The sequence below is a fragment of the Uranotaenia lowii genome, chromosome 3 (genome assembly GCF_029784155.1).
Source record: "Uranotaenia lowii strain MFRU-FL chromosome 3, ASM2978415v1, whole genome shotgun sequence".
In the NCBI taxonomy this organism is placed as follows: Eukaryota; Metazoa; Arthropoda; class Insecta; order Diptera; family Culicidae; genus Uranotaenia; species Uranotaenia lowii.
The window spans coordinates 34,791,787-34,808,234 of NC_073693.1; the positions used below are offsets into that span (position 1 = coordinate 34,791,787).

Sequence of the window (16,448 nt, forward strand, 5' to 3'; positions counted from 1 at the left end):
CTGGTGGAACCAATAATTTTTCTGACTACCTCAATTTTATGTGCAATCAACTTTAAAACTTTTTTGTACAAACGGTATGATTATCTGCGGAAATAATGTTTTTAAAGGTCATTGAAGTTGAAAACTGTTGCATGATGCACCAGATGCACCAGACGGTATCTCTGTTTAAAAGACATACATCGTCTATGCCGATTTAGGCTTTGCAGACTGAATTGATTACGTTGAAAATTTAAGATTAACATTTAACTCCAGTACCGAGATGGGAATCGAACCCATGCCATCAGAGGACCAGCGATTACCGTCTTACCACGCTAACCACTCGACCAACTAACCTTGAGTTCTGTTTGCTTCAAATTCTTTAACTTGATTGGTCGCAAGTTGAAATCGGAAATGAAACTTCTTTCTTCCGGTAATAACACTAGTAGCTTGTACTAGCGAACTCGCGACACTATTTTTCATCACCTAAAAGTCAAACCCTTTCATTTGACCGGTCGAAAGTTGAAATTGGAGCTAAACTAATTTCTCGTGGTACTAACACTAGTAGCTTGTACTAGCGAACTCGCGACACTATTTTTCGTCATCTTCAAGTCAAACCCTTTCACTAGAGGGGTCGCAAGTCTAAATCGAAGCTTAACTAATTTCTCGCGGAACTAACACTAGTAGCTTGTACTAGCGAAGTCACGACACTTTTTTTCGTCACCTACAAAACAAACCCTTTCTTTTGACCGGTCGAAAGTTGAAAGCGGAGCTAATCTAATTTTTCATCACCTACAAGTGAAACCCTTTCATTAGAGAGGTCGCATGTTGAAATCGGAGCTAAACTTGTTTCTCGCGGTACTAATTCTAGTAACTTGTCTCCGGTCTCAGGTCCAAAGTCTCATGTCTCAGGTCTCAGGTCTCATGTTTCATGGCTCTTGTCTCATGCCTCAGGTCTCATGTCTTATGTCTCATGCCTCATGTCTCATGTCCTATGTCTCCGGTCTAAAGTCTCATGTTTCATGGCTCTTGTCTCATGCCTCAGGTCTCAGGTCTCAGGTCTCATGTCTCATGCTGAGGTCTCAAGTCTAATATCCCTTGTCTCAGGTTCCAGGTCTCAGGTCCCATGTCTAATTTCTAATGTTTCATGTCTCAAGTCTCATGTCTCATGTCTCGTGTCTCAGGTCTCAGGTCTCAGGTCTCAGGTCTCAGGTCTCAGGTCTCAGGTCTCAGGTCTCAGGTCTCAGGTCTCAGGTCCCAGGTCTTAGGTCTCATGTATCATGTTCTTAGTCTGAGAGATAAGATTTTCCCAACTTCAAAATGATTCTAAGTGTTTTCCTTTGAAAAGGACTTATAATATTTTCTCTCAAAAACCGTGTTAATTCGCGAAAACCGTGTAAAAAAAAACCGTGTTAATTCCCGAAAACCGTGTAAAAAAAGCCGTGTAAAAAAAAACCGCGTAAAAAAAAACCGTGTAAAAAAAAACCTAGGTGTAAATTAAATTTCACTTTTTGTGGTGAGTGAGCGCCGTTGCCGCCGCCCGGTGATGCACTCGTGTCACGTTTACGGCATACAGTGCGATGTCGAATGTTTACATTTGTTGACACCCCGACTTACTCCTTGATTAGATGAGTAACGATTTTTAAAAATTTTCATCTAGTAATTTCTCCACTAATGTGACCTGCTGATTAAAGAATACAATTACATGTTCTTGTAAGAAAATTCTCGCTCATCAATTATAACGGTGCAATTTTTCTGAACAACGCCGTTGATCGGAGTGGGCAGCTCCTGGAAATCGCCGCGGACAAGACTTCGTATGGTTTCAGACGCGCTATAACTATGAAAATATACATTATAGAGATGGTGCTCGTCTTCTTTGATTTGCGAGCGCCTGGCGGCAGTGAACTAGTTTTGCGACCTAATGCATAAATTGAACCCCAAGGTGGGTTTGGTTTGAAAAATGTTTTTCAATTTTTAAAAGTAAGATCGACAACTGAGAAATCCATGTATAATGACTAATAATGGATAAAAAAAAATGTTACCATCTTAATCATTAAAATTTGATGAAGGATCGTTTCGGTTTCGTTAGAATCTTCCGGATAAAACCTGTTTTAAACTTATGAATAAATTTTATTAGTCAAGTGTCATAAATAAAATCTTAATGTATTTTAAGTTTTTCTTGGTATGGTTTTTCCTAGAGCACTGTAAGCCCATTACAATGACTCTTTATAAAACCTTAGACAAAATCATTATTTCACTAATCAAATATGAACTAACTTCCAAAGGACTTCTAAAGAAACTCTATGAAGAAAAGGCTTCGAATACATTAGTTTTTTTATTTGACAATGCGTTATTTAATTGTTTTTTTTATTTGTCATCTTTATTTTTTTTTTACTGGTTGTTCCTCATTTTATTCCCAATTTTATGTAGTTTGATTTTTTTTCTCAATTATTATTTTTATTTTGTTTCACATTTATCTGTAAGGTTTATTTAATATTAATGAGACTTTAGACCATTTACAGCGTGTTTTTAAAGATCAGCGTAAATCACCATTTTGGGTTGCGTCTGGTAGCGAAATTTGACTTCTATTCTTTTAGCCCTTTCACCCAATGATTATATTTTGAAGTTTCATGCGATTTTCAATCATCACTGAATTTTAGGCATTTTAAAGCTAAGCGTCTTGGATTTCAATATGACATCAGAAAGCGAATTTCGACTTCTTCTAGTTTAGCTCTTTCACCCACTATCAATTTTGTGGGGGTTTCATGTGATTTCAGTCATTTAAAGCATTTTTAAATTGAGCCGAAGCCGCCATAATGTTTTTCAAGAAGGCTTCAGAAAGTGAAATTCTTCTTCTAGTTTAGCACTTTCACTCAATACCAATATTGTATGGCTTTCGTAAGATTTTCACTCATTTCCAGAATGTTTAAGTTCAGTGAAAGCCGCCATCTTGGATTTCAAGATGGCGCCTGATAGTGAAATTGACTTCTTTTTCGTTAAGCCCTTTAACACAACACAGAGAAAAAAGTATAGTTTTTCCAACAATATTCCGCCTGTATTCAATCATATTTCTGATTGATTCTCGACCAGCTATAAATCTGAAGATTTCAACTGTGTGTATAATAGATTATCTGATTGATATATTGCGTTTAACAATACATATAATAGTTTCAACTATAGTTGTATGATTAATTTTATGCATTCAACTATAAATATATTAGATTCAACTATAATCGTATGGTTGATATTGTTCATTCAATAATAATTATAGTAGATTCAAATCATATCTATAGTTGAACTAATTATATTATTACAGTTGAATCCATTATATTCATAGTTGATTGATTGATATTACAAGCTGAAATAATTGGAACAACAGTCGCCCTTTTGACGTAGACCTACGTTTTACGGCAACACCATAGGGGGACAAATTGAAATTTGCGAACGAATCTCGCGTCACGAAAATAGCCTCATTAACGGACATCACATCTAAAGGATTATGACGTCATCAACAAGCCAAAATTTAAAAAAAAAGAGAAAAAGCAAGAAAACACGAAAGCCTGGCCTCTTGATGGATTTTGATTTTCCCTGCCTACTAAAGGTATAAAAGAAAAGGCTCGTCACCCGACTCCAATTACTTATGAAGAAATTCTCCCTGCTAGTTTTGTCCATTCAGGACATTCTCTGTAACTCTGTAATACCTCAAAATCTCATCAAGGGTTATCAATTGCACATCACCAGCAACACAAGCTCCCGACAAGGCGCTGGCCTCGCAATTTAATATGGAATCCCCTACCATCTGATCAATATCAACTCCACATTGAATGTTGTCTGTGCCTAGCTACACTACCCGTTAAACATTACTGCTGTCTCTCTTTACATCCCAGCTCAAACTTCCTACTCAGATTTCACCGGAAAGATCGACGACTTACTCCCACAAATTCCAACATCATTTATTATCATGTCTGACCCAAATACCCATTCTCTGTCTTGGGGCAGCTCGCACACATCCAGAAAGGGATCTTATCTGGAAAACCTTGCCATAGCCCACAACCTAACCATCCTGAACAACTCTCAACCCACCCGCTTAGACCCTTCCACAGGTAACATGTCCGCCCTAGACCTCACGATGGTCTCGTGGGAGATGGGACCAAAATTTTGTTGGAATGTCCTTGATGACTGCTACAGTAGTGACCATTTTCCCAACTTAATCAAGATCCAACATCCTATTCCGCAAAACACGGTAAGGCCTCGATGAAGTACGATAATGCCGATTGGCTTGGATATCAAGTTGAAGTTGACAGCTTCCTATCCACTCATAATCCTGCTTGCATGCCCACTTTTTCCACAATAATATTAAAATCCGCCGAAAAACACATCTCCCGCACTAGTGCTATGCCCGGGAAAACCGCCGTCCCCTGGTAGATTCCAGAGGTTAGGGATGCTATCAAATTACGGCAAAAAAGACTTCTCGCATTTAAACGTATCTCCAACGATGACCTTCGAAGAGAAACTGCTCTCGCAGAGTGCAAAATCACTCGGTCCTGTTCGAAGCGAGCAATTAAGGACGCCAAAATCGCAAGCTGGCAGCAGTTTACCGAAGAAGTACATCCAAATACCTCCTCCAATGTACTTTGGGCCAAAATCAAAAGCCTCAGCGGGAACTCCCGTAAAAAATCCTTACCATATTCTGCTTAACAACAAGTACACAAACGATCCTTCTATCCTAGCGGATTATGTAACATGGTTCGATTATGTTGCATGGTCTGATTATGTCACATGGTCGATTATGTTACGTGGTCAGATTATGTTGCATGGTCGAGTTATGTCACATGGTCAGATTATGTCACATAGTCCGATTATGTTGCATGGTCGGATTATGTCACATGGTCAGATTATGTTGCATGATCGGATTATGTCACACGGACATGGTCGGATAATGTCAATGGTCGATTATGTTGTATGGTCAGATTGTGTCACATGGTCAGATGATGTTGCATGGTTGGATTATGTCACACGGTATGATTGTTGGTGTTTATTGTTGACACGAATAGAAAGAAATTTCTCTGATTCTGACTCTCCGCGCCCTTCACTTCATGCAAAATAGTGAGAAATTTTCTCTCGTCCGGGAGCGAGGACTTACCCTTAACGTTACAAGAGATGATAAATTTGAATCGGAATGCACAACTTATCGAGAGCAACATTGAAGTTGATAAGCGCTAGGTATAGTGTTCTTGCGGATGAAAATCTCTCACGGGTGTTTTGATCGGCAAATTCTATCGGAGGATAACGATTTTTGGATTCCCTGATTATGTTACATGGTCCATTATGTTTCATAGTCGGATTATGACACATGGTCGATTAAGTTGCATGGTCACATTATGTTGCAAGGTCCGATTATGTTGCATGTTGGATGATGTCACATGGTCGATTATGTTGCATGGTCCGATTATGTTGCATGATTGGATTATATCAAATGTTCGATTTTGTTGTATGATCAGATTATGTCACATGGTGGATTATGTTACATGGTCAGATCATTTCACAAGGTCGGGTTATGTTGCATAGTCGGATAATGTCACATGGTCTGATTATGTTGCATGGTCGGATTATGTTACATGGTCCGATTACGTTTTGCATGTTCGGATTATGTCACATGGTTGATTATGTTGCATGATTGGATTTTGTCACATGGTCAGAATATGTTGCATGGGCAGATTATGTCAAATGGCTGATTATGTTGCATGGTCAGATTATGTAACATGGTCGGATTATGTCACATGGTTGAATTATGTTGCATGGTCAGATTTTGTCATATGGTCTGATTTTGTTGCATGGTTTATGTCACAAAGTTGCATTATGTCACATGGTCGGATTATGTTGTATGATCGGATTATGTTACATGGTCGGATTATGTTGCATGGTCAGATTATGTTACATGGTCGTTTTGTTACATGGTCTGATTATGTTGCATGGTCCGAATATATCACATGAACTGATTCTGATGCATGCTCAGATTATGTCTCATGATAAGATTTTGTCACATGGTTAAATTCCGTTATATGGTTGAGATCAGTCATGCAGTCAGATATTGCCATTTTGACAATGCCACGCGTTGATCATTACGAGAATACACCATAAGTTGCGTAATTCTTCGTTTAGAGTTGTAGCTAAATTACTTCCTCCTGAATTTTTTTCCTCGTAAACACCCATATTGTGGGGGTTTCATGCGATTCTTAGTCATTTACAACATTTTAAAGTTCAGCGAAAGTCGCCATCTTGGATTTCAAGATGGCCACTAATATCGAAATTCGAATTGTACTTATTTAGCCATTTCACCCAACACCTATATTGTGATATTTCTCGTGATTTTCAGTGATTAAAATCATTTTAACGTTCAGCGAAAGCCCTTTTTCCCAATACCCATATTGTGGGGGTTTCATGCGTTTTTAGTCATGCGAAGCCGCCATCTTGGATATCTTAATAACGTTCGACAACGAAATTTGACTTCAACTCATGGTTTCATTCCACCGATCCTTCACAACCAATCCTATATTCATTTCATTCATAAAGTCTGTCCTCATTTACTGTACTAATGATTAACAACTCTGAAATGAGGTATGTTTTATGAAAGCTTTATAAAAGCTTTGGCGACCAAAATTTTAAAGCAAAATGATTTACTGAAGTTTAAAAAATTGATCATGATAACGTTCCTAGAATAGCCACATTTTTTTAGCTTTATTAGAGTTATGGTGATGTATAGAGTGCGCTTTAGGTGGTTTGAGGCACTTCTGTATCGAGTCCGCTAGTGTGAAGGGCCAGAAGTCAGAACAGAAATGTTACTAGGAAAAGATGTCCGTAATAGTGACCCGATTTTCGGAACTTTATTTATGTATCTAATTCAACGTTAAAATACCTAACTAGAGCTTTAACTTACAATAAAATCAGAAATAATTTAGAAATCAAGCCACCGTGCACCGGTAAGATGTACAATGTTTATATGAATGCCATATGCCTTAAGATGATACTGCCTTCTCGGTTCGAAAATAACGAAGCGAGTAGTATGCAACCCAACCATATGATCAGAGTTGGTTGAGCAAAGTTGTCCGCTGATTACGTAGAGTAGAGCAATTGTTGCTGTTTTTTTTCCTTTCGCTCTGCTGTTGCTTCAAAGTGCAGCAATATTATTAGCAAATGTGACCACCGCAAGGTGGAGCCCTGGATTCAGCCGTTTGTTTTAGAGGCGGGCTCCAAATTTTGCTTCGTACATGTGTATAGGTATCATAGATTTGGCTGGTATGAAAGTTGAAAGGTCGCGGTTTACGATGAGCAGATGTGCATCAGGGCCGAACGAAGCCAGTAATTAACTTGATGGGAGTTTTTGTAATAAATTTTAATATTTTAGACAACTCTGTTTTCAACCTTACTCGTGCCTCGTTTTAAAATAAACTTAAACCGAGCAGTTTTTAACTATTTTGTTTTTTTTTTTCTTATAAGAAACTATTTCTACTTTTTTTTTAAATAATTACTTTTTGACCAAAGATTCAAATTTTTCGACTAAAATAGACGATTATATTATGCATACCTTAATGACAGAGCCTTCACATCTTTAATCATAACCTATGCACACCTACCAAAAATGTATATTTCTCATGATTGTTTTATTATTTTTTTTCTACCCCCTTGACAGATACCCCCGGGCAGTCCCCGGACCCCGCCGCTCGTTTATGCCGTAATGGCCAGTCCCGAGGTGCTCAAAAAGGCTGGGAGAAAGTGCCCCGACACACCGGTAAGTGTCTGTCATGCGATGATGATGATGATGTTATCATATCGTCGTCATCATCACTGTGTTTTAGTCTATGTTGTGAGGTGAGCCTTAGATCGATTCCGTGTAGAGCCACGCGAATCACGTTTGTTGCGTTTTTTTTGTTTCTTCTCTCGGCATCTCTTAGCCCTCTGGACCCCAATGTCGATGAAAGAGTTAATCGGCACCGCACTATGCTTACCTGTTATTTAATCATTTTTTTTTCTCGCCATTTAAAAAGCTTACCCCTTAACAGTTGTAAATGTTACATCCTGCTGTATTGTTTGGCAAAAAAATACATTTTTTTCTTTTTCACAGGAACGTATGAATCTGGTTGATCTCATGTGCGAATTTGTGGAGGCTATGAATCCCACTCTGCATTTATCTCGGTAAGTTTTTAGGCAGCAATATTTTCGATTTTAATAAAACATGAATTATCCATTTATAGTGCTTCTTAAAAATCGCATTTTTAATACATATATTTATCCATTAGACCGCTCCAAGCTTTTTATGGAAATTTCAAATTCTTAAACTTTTACACCTCCTATAACTTTTTTGGTAGCTTCTGTGTGGAAATTTGTATGGGAAAACAAAATTTTTCATTCAAAAATCTCCAGAGATGATGTACTGCATGTTCCAAAAAATATAACTTTGGATGAAAAATATTCCTTTATTCTTAAAGTACAATTCATGTGAACAAAGTACAAACCAAACTTGTACCCAGAAAAGATATTCGATGTTATACAAAATTTATTTTTTTCCAAATTATTTTTTTTAAATCTTTGCGTTTTTGACTGCTTTTTTTAAAGCTGTGTAACCGTAGGATGAAAATAAAAAAAATCAAAAAAACTGCTTTGCATTGCCAGATTTATATAACCTTTGCAAAAACATTTCATGAAATTATTAAAAGCCTTAGCAAGCAAAGTCTGCTATTTTTAAATACTTTTCAATGGATTCGGATTATTTTATTTTGGAATGATTATAACTTTTTTACTTAGCTTCTCGTCATCTTAGCAAAAACTAGAACTTAAGAATAGTCAAAACCAAAAACCAAAGACCAACTTCATTCAAGCTTGTTTGAATTTTCTGGATAATTTTATGTGCAAAAATTTCTTCTTCCATACAAATTTCCATACAAAATTGAAACGCGTTACGCTTACTCAGAAATAAACCAAATCATCTCAAATTTTACCTCTATTTGCAAAGTATCAGTCAACCTCTTCTTTAAGCTTTTTTCCTAAGATTTAAGCTTTTTTTGCCTTGAGAGTATAGGAGATGAAAGCTTCAATCTGAAGAAAAAGCTTAAATCTGAGGAAAAAGCATAAATCTGAAAGATGTGCTCCACACGGATTGTATATCGTTGAAGGTATCTGTAAATACAACTAACAGATTGCCAAAACTATGGGGCTGTATGCGATACGTACATAATTCACATTTTGGGATCATATGCGTAGAAACAGAGCTGCAGAGACTAGTTAAATGAAAGGTTAGTTTCAAAATTGGCAATAGAAGAAAATATAGAGGAATCCAGCTAGTGCAAATGCATGTATGACAATATGCACAATTGGCCTACCCTTCTCAAGATAAAATAGGTCCAGAAGTTCAAAAATAACAGCAAGAATTTAGAATCGGTTTAGATTCAAAACATATACCACCAATATTTTGAACATAAATGATTTTGAACTCAGCATGCTATAATTGAATTTGACCTATTTTCACCTCCTCCCAGATACAACCTCATTGATTTCCAATAAACAAAAATATCTTTATGACGCTGCCACACAACAATCAGTCAGCAGCAGCGGCCATAAGACTCTGCGCTTCTTGAGCCGATTCCGTCTTTATCCAACGCAAGGCCAAAACAAAACAATCAGCAGCATTTTAAGGATGCATCTGCGCTTCCTGAGCCAATCCGTCTTTTTCCAGAAGCCAAAATCAAATCAATCAATCAATCAGTAGCAGCCTTCAGAATCTGCGTTTCCTAAGCCAATCCGTCTTCAACCACCGTAAGACCACATTAAAACAAACAAACAGCAGTAATAGCCTTAAAATCTGCGCTCCCTAAGCCAATCCGTCTTTTTCCACCGGAAGTCCAAATTATAACAAACAATCAGTAGCAGCAGCCTTAAAAATCTGCGCTTCCTAAGCCAATTCCGTCTTCATCCACCGGAAGGCCAATACAAAACAATCAGCTGCAGCAGCCTTCAAAATCTGATTTTCCTAAGCCAATCGGTCTTTTCCCACCGGATGGTCAAATCAAAATAAACTATGAGCAGCAGTAGCCTTAAAAATCTGCGCTTCCTAAGCCGATCCGACTTTTCCACCAGAGGCCCAAATCATAACAAGCAATCAGCAGCAGCAGCCTTAAAATCGGCGCTTCCTAAGCCAATTCCGACTTTTTCCACCGGGAGGCCAAATCAAATCAATCAATCAATAGCAGACTTAAAAATCTGCGCTTCCTAAGCCAATTCCGTCTTCATCCACCTGAAAGTCAAATCATAAACAATCAGCAGCAGCAGTCTTTAAAATCTGGGCTTCCTAAACCAATTCCGTCTTTATTCACCGGAAGGGACAAATAATAACAAACAATCAGCAGCAGCAGCCTTAAAAACGGCGCTTCCTAAGCCAATTTCGTATTTATTCAACGGAAGGCCAAAACAAAACAATCATCAGCAGCAGCCTTAAAATCTGCGCTTCCTAAGCCAATTCCGACTTTTTCCACCGGAAGGCCAAATCAAATCAATCAATCAGTAGCAGACTTAAAAATCTGCGCTTCCTAAGCCAATTCCGTCTTCATCCACCGGAAAGCCAAATCATAACAAACCATCAGCAGCAGCAGTCTTTAAAATTTGGGCTTCCTAAACCAATTCCGTCTTAATCCACCGGAAGGGACAAATCGTAACAAACAATCAGCAGTAGCAGCCTTAAAATCGGCGCTTCCTAAGCCAATTCCGTCTTTATTCAACGGAAGGCCAAAACAAAACAATCAGCAGCAGCAGCCTTAAAATCTGCGCTTCCTAAGCCAATTCCGTCTTCATCCACCGGAAGGCCAAATAAAATCAGTTAAACAGTAGCAGCCTTAAAAATCTGCGCTTCCTAAGCCAATTCCGTCTTCACCAACCGGAAGGCCAAATCAAATCAATCAATCAGCAGCAGCCTTAAAAATCTGCGCACTTTGTGCGTATTCTACCAACCATTTATTTATGTTATTTTATTTATCTTCAGTGTTGCCAAACACAACTATTATTTTAATTTTGTTTTTATTAAATTTTAATTATTTTCTGCATATCCTTCATCTCATTTCTACAAAAGTGTCTTCCGAAAATGGACAAACATGCCAGAAACCTGCATTTCTCTCCACTGAGCTCAGAGCTGCAAAGGCGCAGCGGCAGTGGCTAATTGAAATGGTCAATTTCTTGTGAATATTGACAAAATATTTAAAAATAAAATGAATAAAAAACTCCTAAAAAGCCATTAACGCATATTGTTTGCCCTGTAAAGCAAAAGTTTCGGTAAACTCAATTTTTTGAACCATTTCTTTTGCGGAAATTGAAGATGAATTGATAAATAACTAAAACTCAAGTCCACAGCTAGGCCAGGCAAATAGAATTTCGCTGCAGCATTTTTACAGCATTTTTTTTAATTTTTCTAGAGAAAAATGAGCACTTTTTGAAAAGATTTGTAATCGTTTATGATAAAAATTCGTGCCGGAACTAAACAAAATCAACAAAGCTATAAGGTATTTCCCGACTTGTCAACAAAACAGCTGATTTCTCATGTTTATAATTTTCGGCATCTGGTGGTAGGGTAAAAATAACAACAACACTACGCATGTTCAATGGTGCGATAGTAACGAAACCAAATTGGCAGTGCAATATTAATGGTTATGCAAAATTCTTGATTTTTTAAACTAGCCTAAATTAAAAAATTGTAGGCATGACATACTTTGAAGGTAATGTTGATGTTATGTGATGTTAATTTGAATAAATTATATGTTTTGAAGAAATAATTTAACAGTGCTAATCTCCCAAGTTCAAAATGGCGACCAGTAGATGTTAACATTTTTCAAAACAAAAACAAAATGCTACCCTACCACGATCTGTCTCAGGAAATACTCTATTGTTTTATAGATGAGGCATGCTCAGTTTGGTGAAACTTGTAAACTTATCCAATGCAAAACTCTCTCAAAGACTTAAAAAAAGTTTTAATAATGACCATTCTAATAAAACAACATTTGATACCTGCTCACCGGACGGTGATTGATTCAGATCAATTTGACATTCGTCCTTATCGGTGAGAGGTGATGTCCGTTTTCAGAGGTCGCTATTCGCTAGTTAGTCTGCTACATTTTTGTTTGATTACCTATTTATTTTTTAACTTTATTTCTGGAGAACTTACGGCTCAAAAAACTCACTTTATAGAAAATAACATTTATCAGCATTCCTGCTTGAATAATTGCACCTAGTAGAGTTTGTTTATCCTTTTTTTTTTCAACTTAAATCCCGTAAGGAAATAAATTTGTCGACAAAAAGTAGCGGACTAATTAGCGATTAGCGATTTAACGCCAGACACTAGAAAAAGCATGTAACTGCATTCTTTCTTGACTGATTACTTGTGGTGACGTTTGTCTATCTGCTGGTACAAAAATTTTGTAAAAAAAATAAATGAAAACGATAATTATCTAACAAAAACGGAGCAGACAAATTAGCGATTAGCGCTTTAATGCCGAACACTGTCCGTTTTAGTAAGGACATCTTAAGATTATGATTTTTTTTTCTATAGAAGGATAGGAAGTTAGAAGAAATGAAAGATGGTAAAAATGAGCGGGAAGAATTTATTTAGAAGCTTTATTATCACATTCCAAATTTCTGTTCAGCACGGACCAACTACCAACTTGCAGTGCAAACGAACAAAAAGGTGGTATGTGATCGCCAACCCCCTGGCAACTTGACAGTTCTGGCGAGTTTCGTGTGCCTGATTCAAAATCGCAGATGTCGCATGTGTACCGCTTGTTTACATACTTTTCGTGCCATGCGTATAGAAAGGGCACATCATCAAATGTGGTGCGAATCAAGCAAATTCATAACTTTCGAATGAATGAAAAAAAGATTCAAGCGAAATTATTATTTTCATTCAATAATCTACCTGTTTTTATATTGTATAAGAACAGTTTTTCCATAAAACGGGAAATGTTCTGATATAATATGAAAATTTTGCCTATCTAGAATTATCATATGTATCGCAGTTAATGAAAATCACTTGATGATTGTTGTGGTAATGTTTTGTTTTACATTCATTGTGTGCGGTTGTCCTCAATAGTTTTGGTGGAAGGGATACTTGTCCCAAACAACAGCCGTATTTCAGTGAATTATTTTGATCAGTCCAGAAGTTTAAAACCTAATAAAGGACACACAGATTTACGTCTGTGTTCGACTTCGACTGAACTTTCGAAAACAGATTCATTTTACATATAACTGAGCAAAAATTTTTAAATTTGAATCGTTTTTCCATTTCTTGAATCAATTGAAATAAAAAATATTTCGATATGTGTCCTTCCGTCATGTTAAGCCGCTTGATTTTCGCTTTGACAGAACCAGAGAACCAGAAAAAACTGGCACACGCGATTTGTATGGGAAACGTCAAGTTGCCAGCGGGGGTTGGTGATCGCTCAGATAAGCTCCCTTTTACTCAGAAACGGATCTATAAACTTTTCATAATCTGAATATGTTCTTCCTAAAAAGGACATCACTTTTCACCAATAAGGCCAATAAATTAAGTAACAAACATAAATTACGGTAATTAATATCTTCATAAAATTAGAAGCTGAATTGTAAAGCTGAATTTTGATTCTGAATTCTGGATTCTGTACCTGAATTCTGGAACTGAATTCTGAATCCTATTTCTGAATTTAAAATCATAATTGGAACTCTTAATTCTAAATTTTCAATCTGAATTCTGATTCTGTATCTAAATTCTGAGTCGTAATTCTGAATTTAAATTCTATTTTCAAAATATGAGTTTCAGGTTTATTTGCATCTGAATTCTAAATTTGTTCAAAATACACACAATACCTACAGGAATATTAATCGCTTGCTTTTCATTTCAGAAAACCCGAAATACTCAAGGATCGCGATCTCTCCGGTGAGCTGAAGGACGTCTGGAACGCGGTTCAAGCGTGCCGCGACAAAGGACGCGTCGACAGTGGTCCACCGGAAAATCTAGTCGTTTATACCGAGTTTGGACCGGACTCGGCTCCCTCGTACGAGCAACAGCAACAACTGCAACAGCAGCAGTACCATCAGCAACAGCAACATAGACACCAACCTCCTCAACCTCAACATCAACAGGGTTTCCAGCAACAACAGTCGTACACAGCCGTTGATTCGGCTTATCAGCTGCAGCAACACCATCTACATCAGCAATCGCCACCGCATGGACAACAATATGGCAGCAAACAAAGTGCAATTACTTACAACAGTACTCCGGCGAATTTGTCGGTTGCAGCTGGAGGCGGCGATTCGTACACCGAAATGTCGGTGGACGCTCCAGACTGTGGGGCTAGCGGTGATTGTCTGGAACAATTGAACGCTAGCAACAGCAGCAGTTTAGATGAATTGACCAACGAAATGGAAAGGTTGACATTGTCGACTTTCGTCGGGGGTACCGATAGTGGATCGAAATCCAACGGTCTCACACTGCCAACAGTCCCCACTGGAGGAGGTACATCTCCTACGGGATCCGCCAACACCACACCTGCCTCCGCCATATCTCCATCCGCAGCAGCCAATTCAATCGAACACAACCTAGTGCCAGTGTCAGAAACTCATCAGAAACAGTCGCCAACTTCGCCAACAACAACTGCAACTGCAACCATCCAAGCTCCTCAGCAACCGAACTCGGTTAGCCCGACGGCACCGGCAGCCCCGGCCACCCCGCAGAAAGAATCGAAAGCTTCCTCAGGACATAACTTCTTCCCCATGTTCCGATCTTCCAAATCGTCGAACAGCGAAAAGATCGACAAAGAGAAGGACAAAGACAAAGATGGCTCGAACGAGACCCAGGCTCCCGATACTCCGGTCAAGAGTAGCAGCAAAAAGAGTGGCTTGAACTTTTTCCGACGGAACAAATCGGAAAGTAAAAACAAGGAGCCATCGACTCCGACCAAACAACAGCAACAGCAACAAGTGCCACAACCTCAGCAGCAGCAACAGCAAACGGTGACCAGCAGCAGCGTGAGTGATAACAACAAGATCAATTTGGCCCTCGTTGACGAGAGTCTGTTGCATCATCATCATCACCATCACCATCATCACATACTGGAGGGGCAGACGAATGGCAACGGAACCGGTGCAGGGGAACTTATCGTCGAAAACTCGGCCACTATTGTGGCCAAGTGAGAAGAGGTGATGAAGACGAACAGCAGTGAGGCTTCGACAGGATGTTTGGACTTGTGCGAAAATGTGATATAGATTCTGAAGGCATAATTAATGGGGGCGCAAAGTGTTTGTGTAGGCTTGCGTGCCTCGAGTCGAGAAGTCATTGTGTACATATATTAGCGAGGGTGTCCTCGCGGGGCACCGGAAGATGAAGTAGGTATGCCTGTGTAGACTTGTTGATCAGAGTTTGCCATTAGTTGGAGAGTGGGAAAAAGAGAGGTAGTGTAGAAAAAAAAGGGTTTTTTTCCGGGAGTCGTTAAGGTCAACTATCGGGTTGAATTGCATTTGCTCACAAATATGCCAAGTATTGAGAATGTGCTCGCTGGATAGAACCGACTCATATGTAGTCATTTTACTTATCGATATCGTGAAAGTTTTCTCTACTTTCGAAATGCAACAATTCATTGAAACAACCTCGAAATAGGTACAGATAGAAAAGCATTTCCATTTAAAATGTTTAGTATTTTGATTTATACCACTTCACTTTAATTGAGTTACGCGATTTACAATACATGTAAATATTTGCTGTTTTGCTTTCTTCTGAAAATATGTGTAAAAAAAAAGTTGAACCAACATTCATAAAAGGCAAATCAAATATTTGCTCTTTTTTTCTAAAATTGACTTAGGTAAAATTACCTACATAAACATCAGCTGAGAATTTCGCAAACCAAGGACTTCATGCGAGTTATTTGTTGTAAACCATCATTTGAAAATGTTAAGACTTCGAAAAGCTACATATAAGTCGGTTAAACCAGGAGTATTAGAAATAGTAAACAGAACAACTTGCAACAATGTATTTTCAAATGCTTACTATCAGATATGTCGAGAGGAACAACACAGAAACGACTGTCGACTTGACGAGAAACTAAAAAACAAGAGATTATACAGTTTAATTATCGCCCACACTATCTCCACTCTTAGTGTAGAACTTAAGATTGTACCTACTATGGGGAAAATTATAGCATAATTTATTAGGAATTCGTGCGTGGATATGAACAGTCTACTAGTAGCAAAAAATGGTACACCAACTACAACATTTACTTATTTCTGAATGTCGAGGATCGTTGCTTTTTTGTTGTAGAAATCGGTGTGTAGCACCCACTATTATTCTCCCAGTTCTTACGTTTATTCCTCCATCGATGTTAAAGCTAACATTTTCTGAACTGAAGCGTATGACACACCAATTGCCATCTCTCTAAGCTAACAATTTCTATTGTCTGTTCAATTTTTCT

At 38.1% G+C, this 16,448-nt stretch overlaps 1 protein-coding gene across 8 annotated transcripts in view; it reads left to right on the top strand.

The window, feature by feature from the left end:
- Window positions 1-16,194, top strand: part of LOC129754458 (AAC-rich mRNA clone AAC11 protein) — a 33,737-nt gene extending 17,543 nt beyond the window's left edge. For all 8 annotated transcript variants that reach the window (XM_055750550.1, XM_055750547.1, XM_055750551.1 and 5 more), the window contains 3 exons: window positions 7,667-7,765; window positions 8,099-8,169; window positions 13,887-16,194. In XM_055750550.1, coding sequence (XP_055606525.1) covers window positions 7,667-7,765; window positions 8,099-8,169; window positions 13,887-15,177 — 1,461 coding nt within the window. In that variant the 3' untranslated portion in view covers window positions 15,178-16,194. The remainder of the gene's footprint in view (window positions 1-7,666; window positions 7,766-8,098; window positions 8,170-13,886) is intronic.
- The last annotated feature ends 254 nt before the right edge of the window (window positions 16,195-16,448 follow it).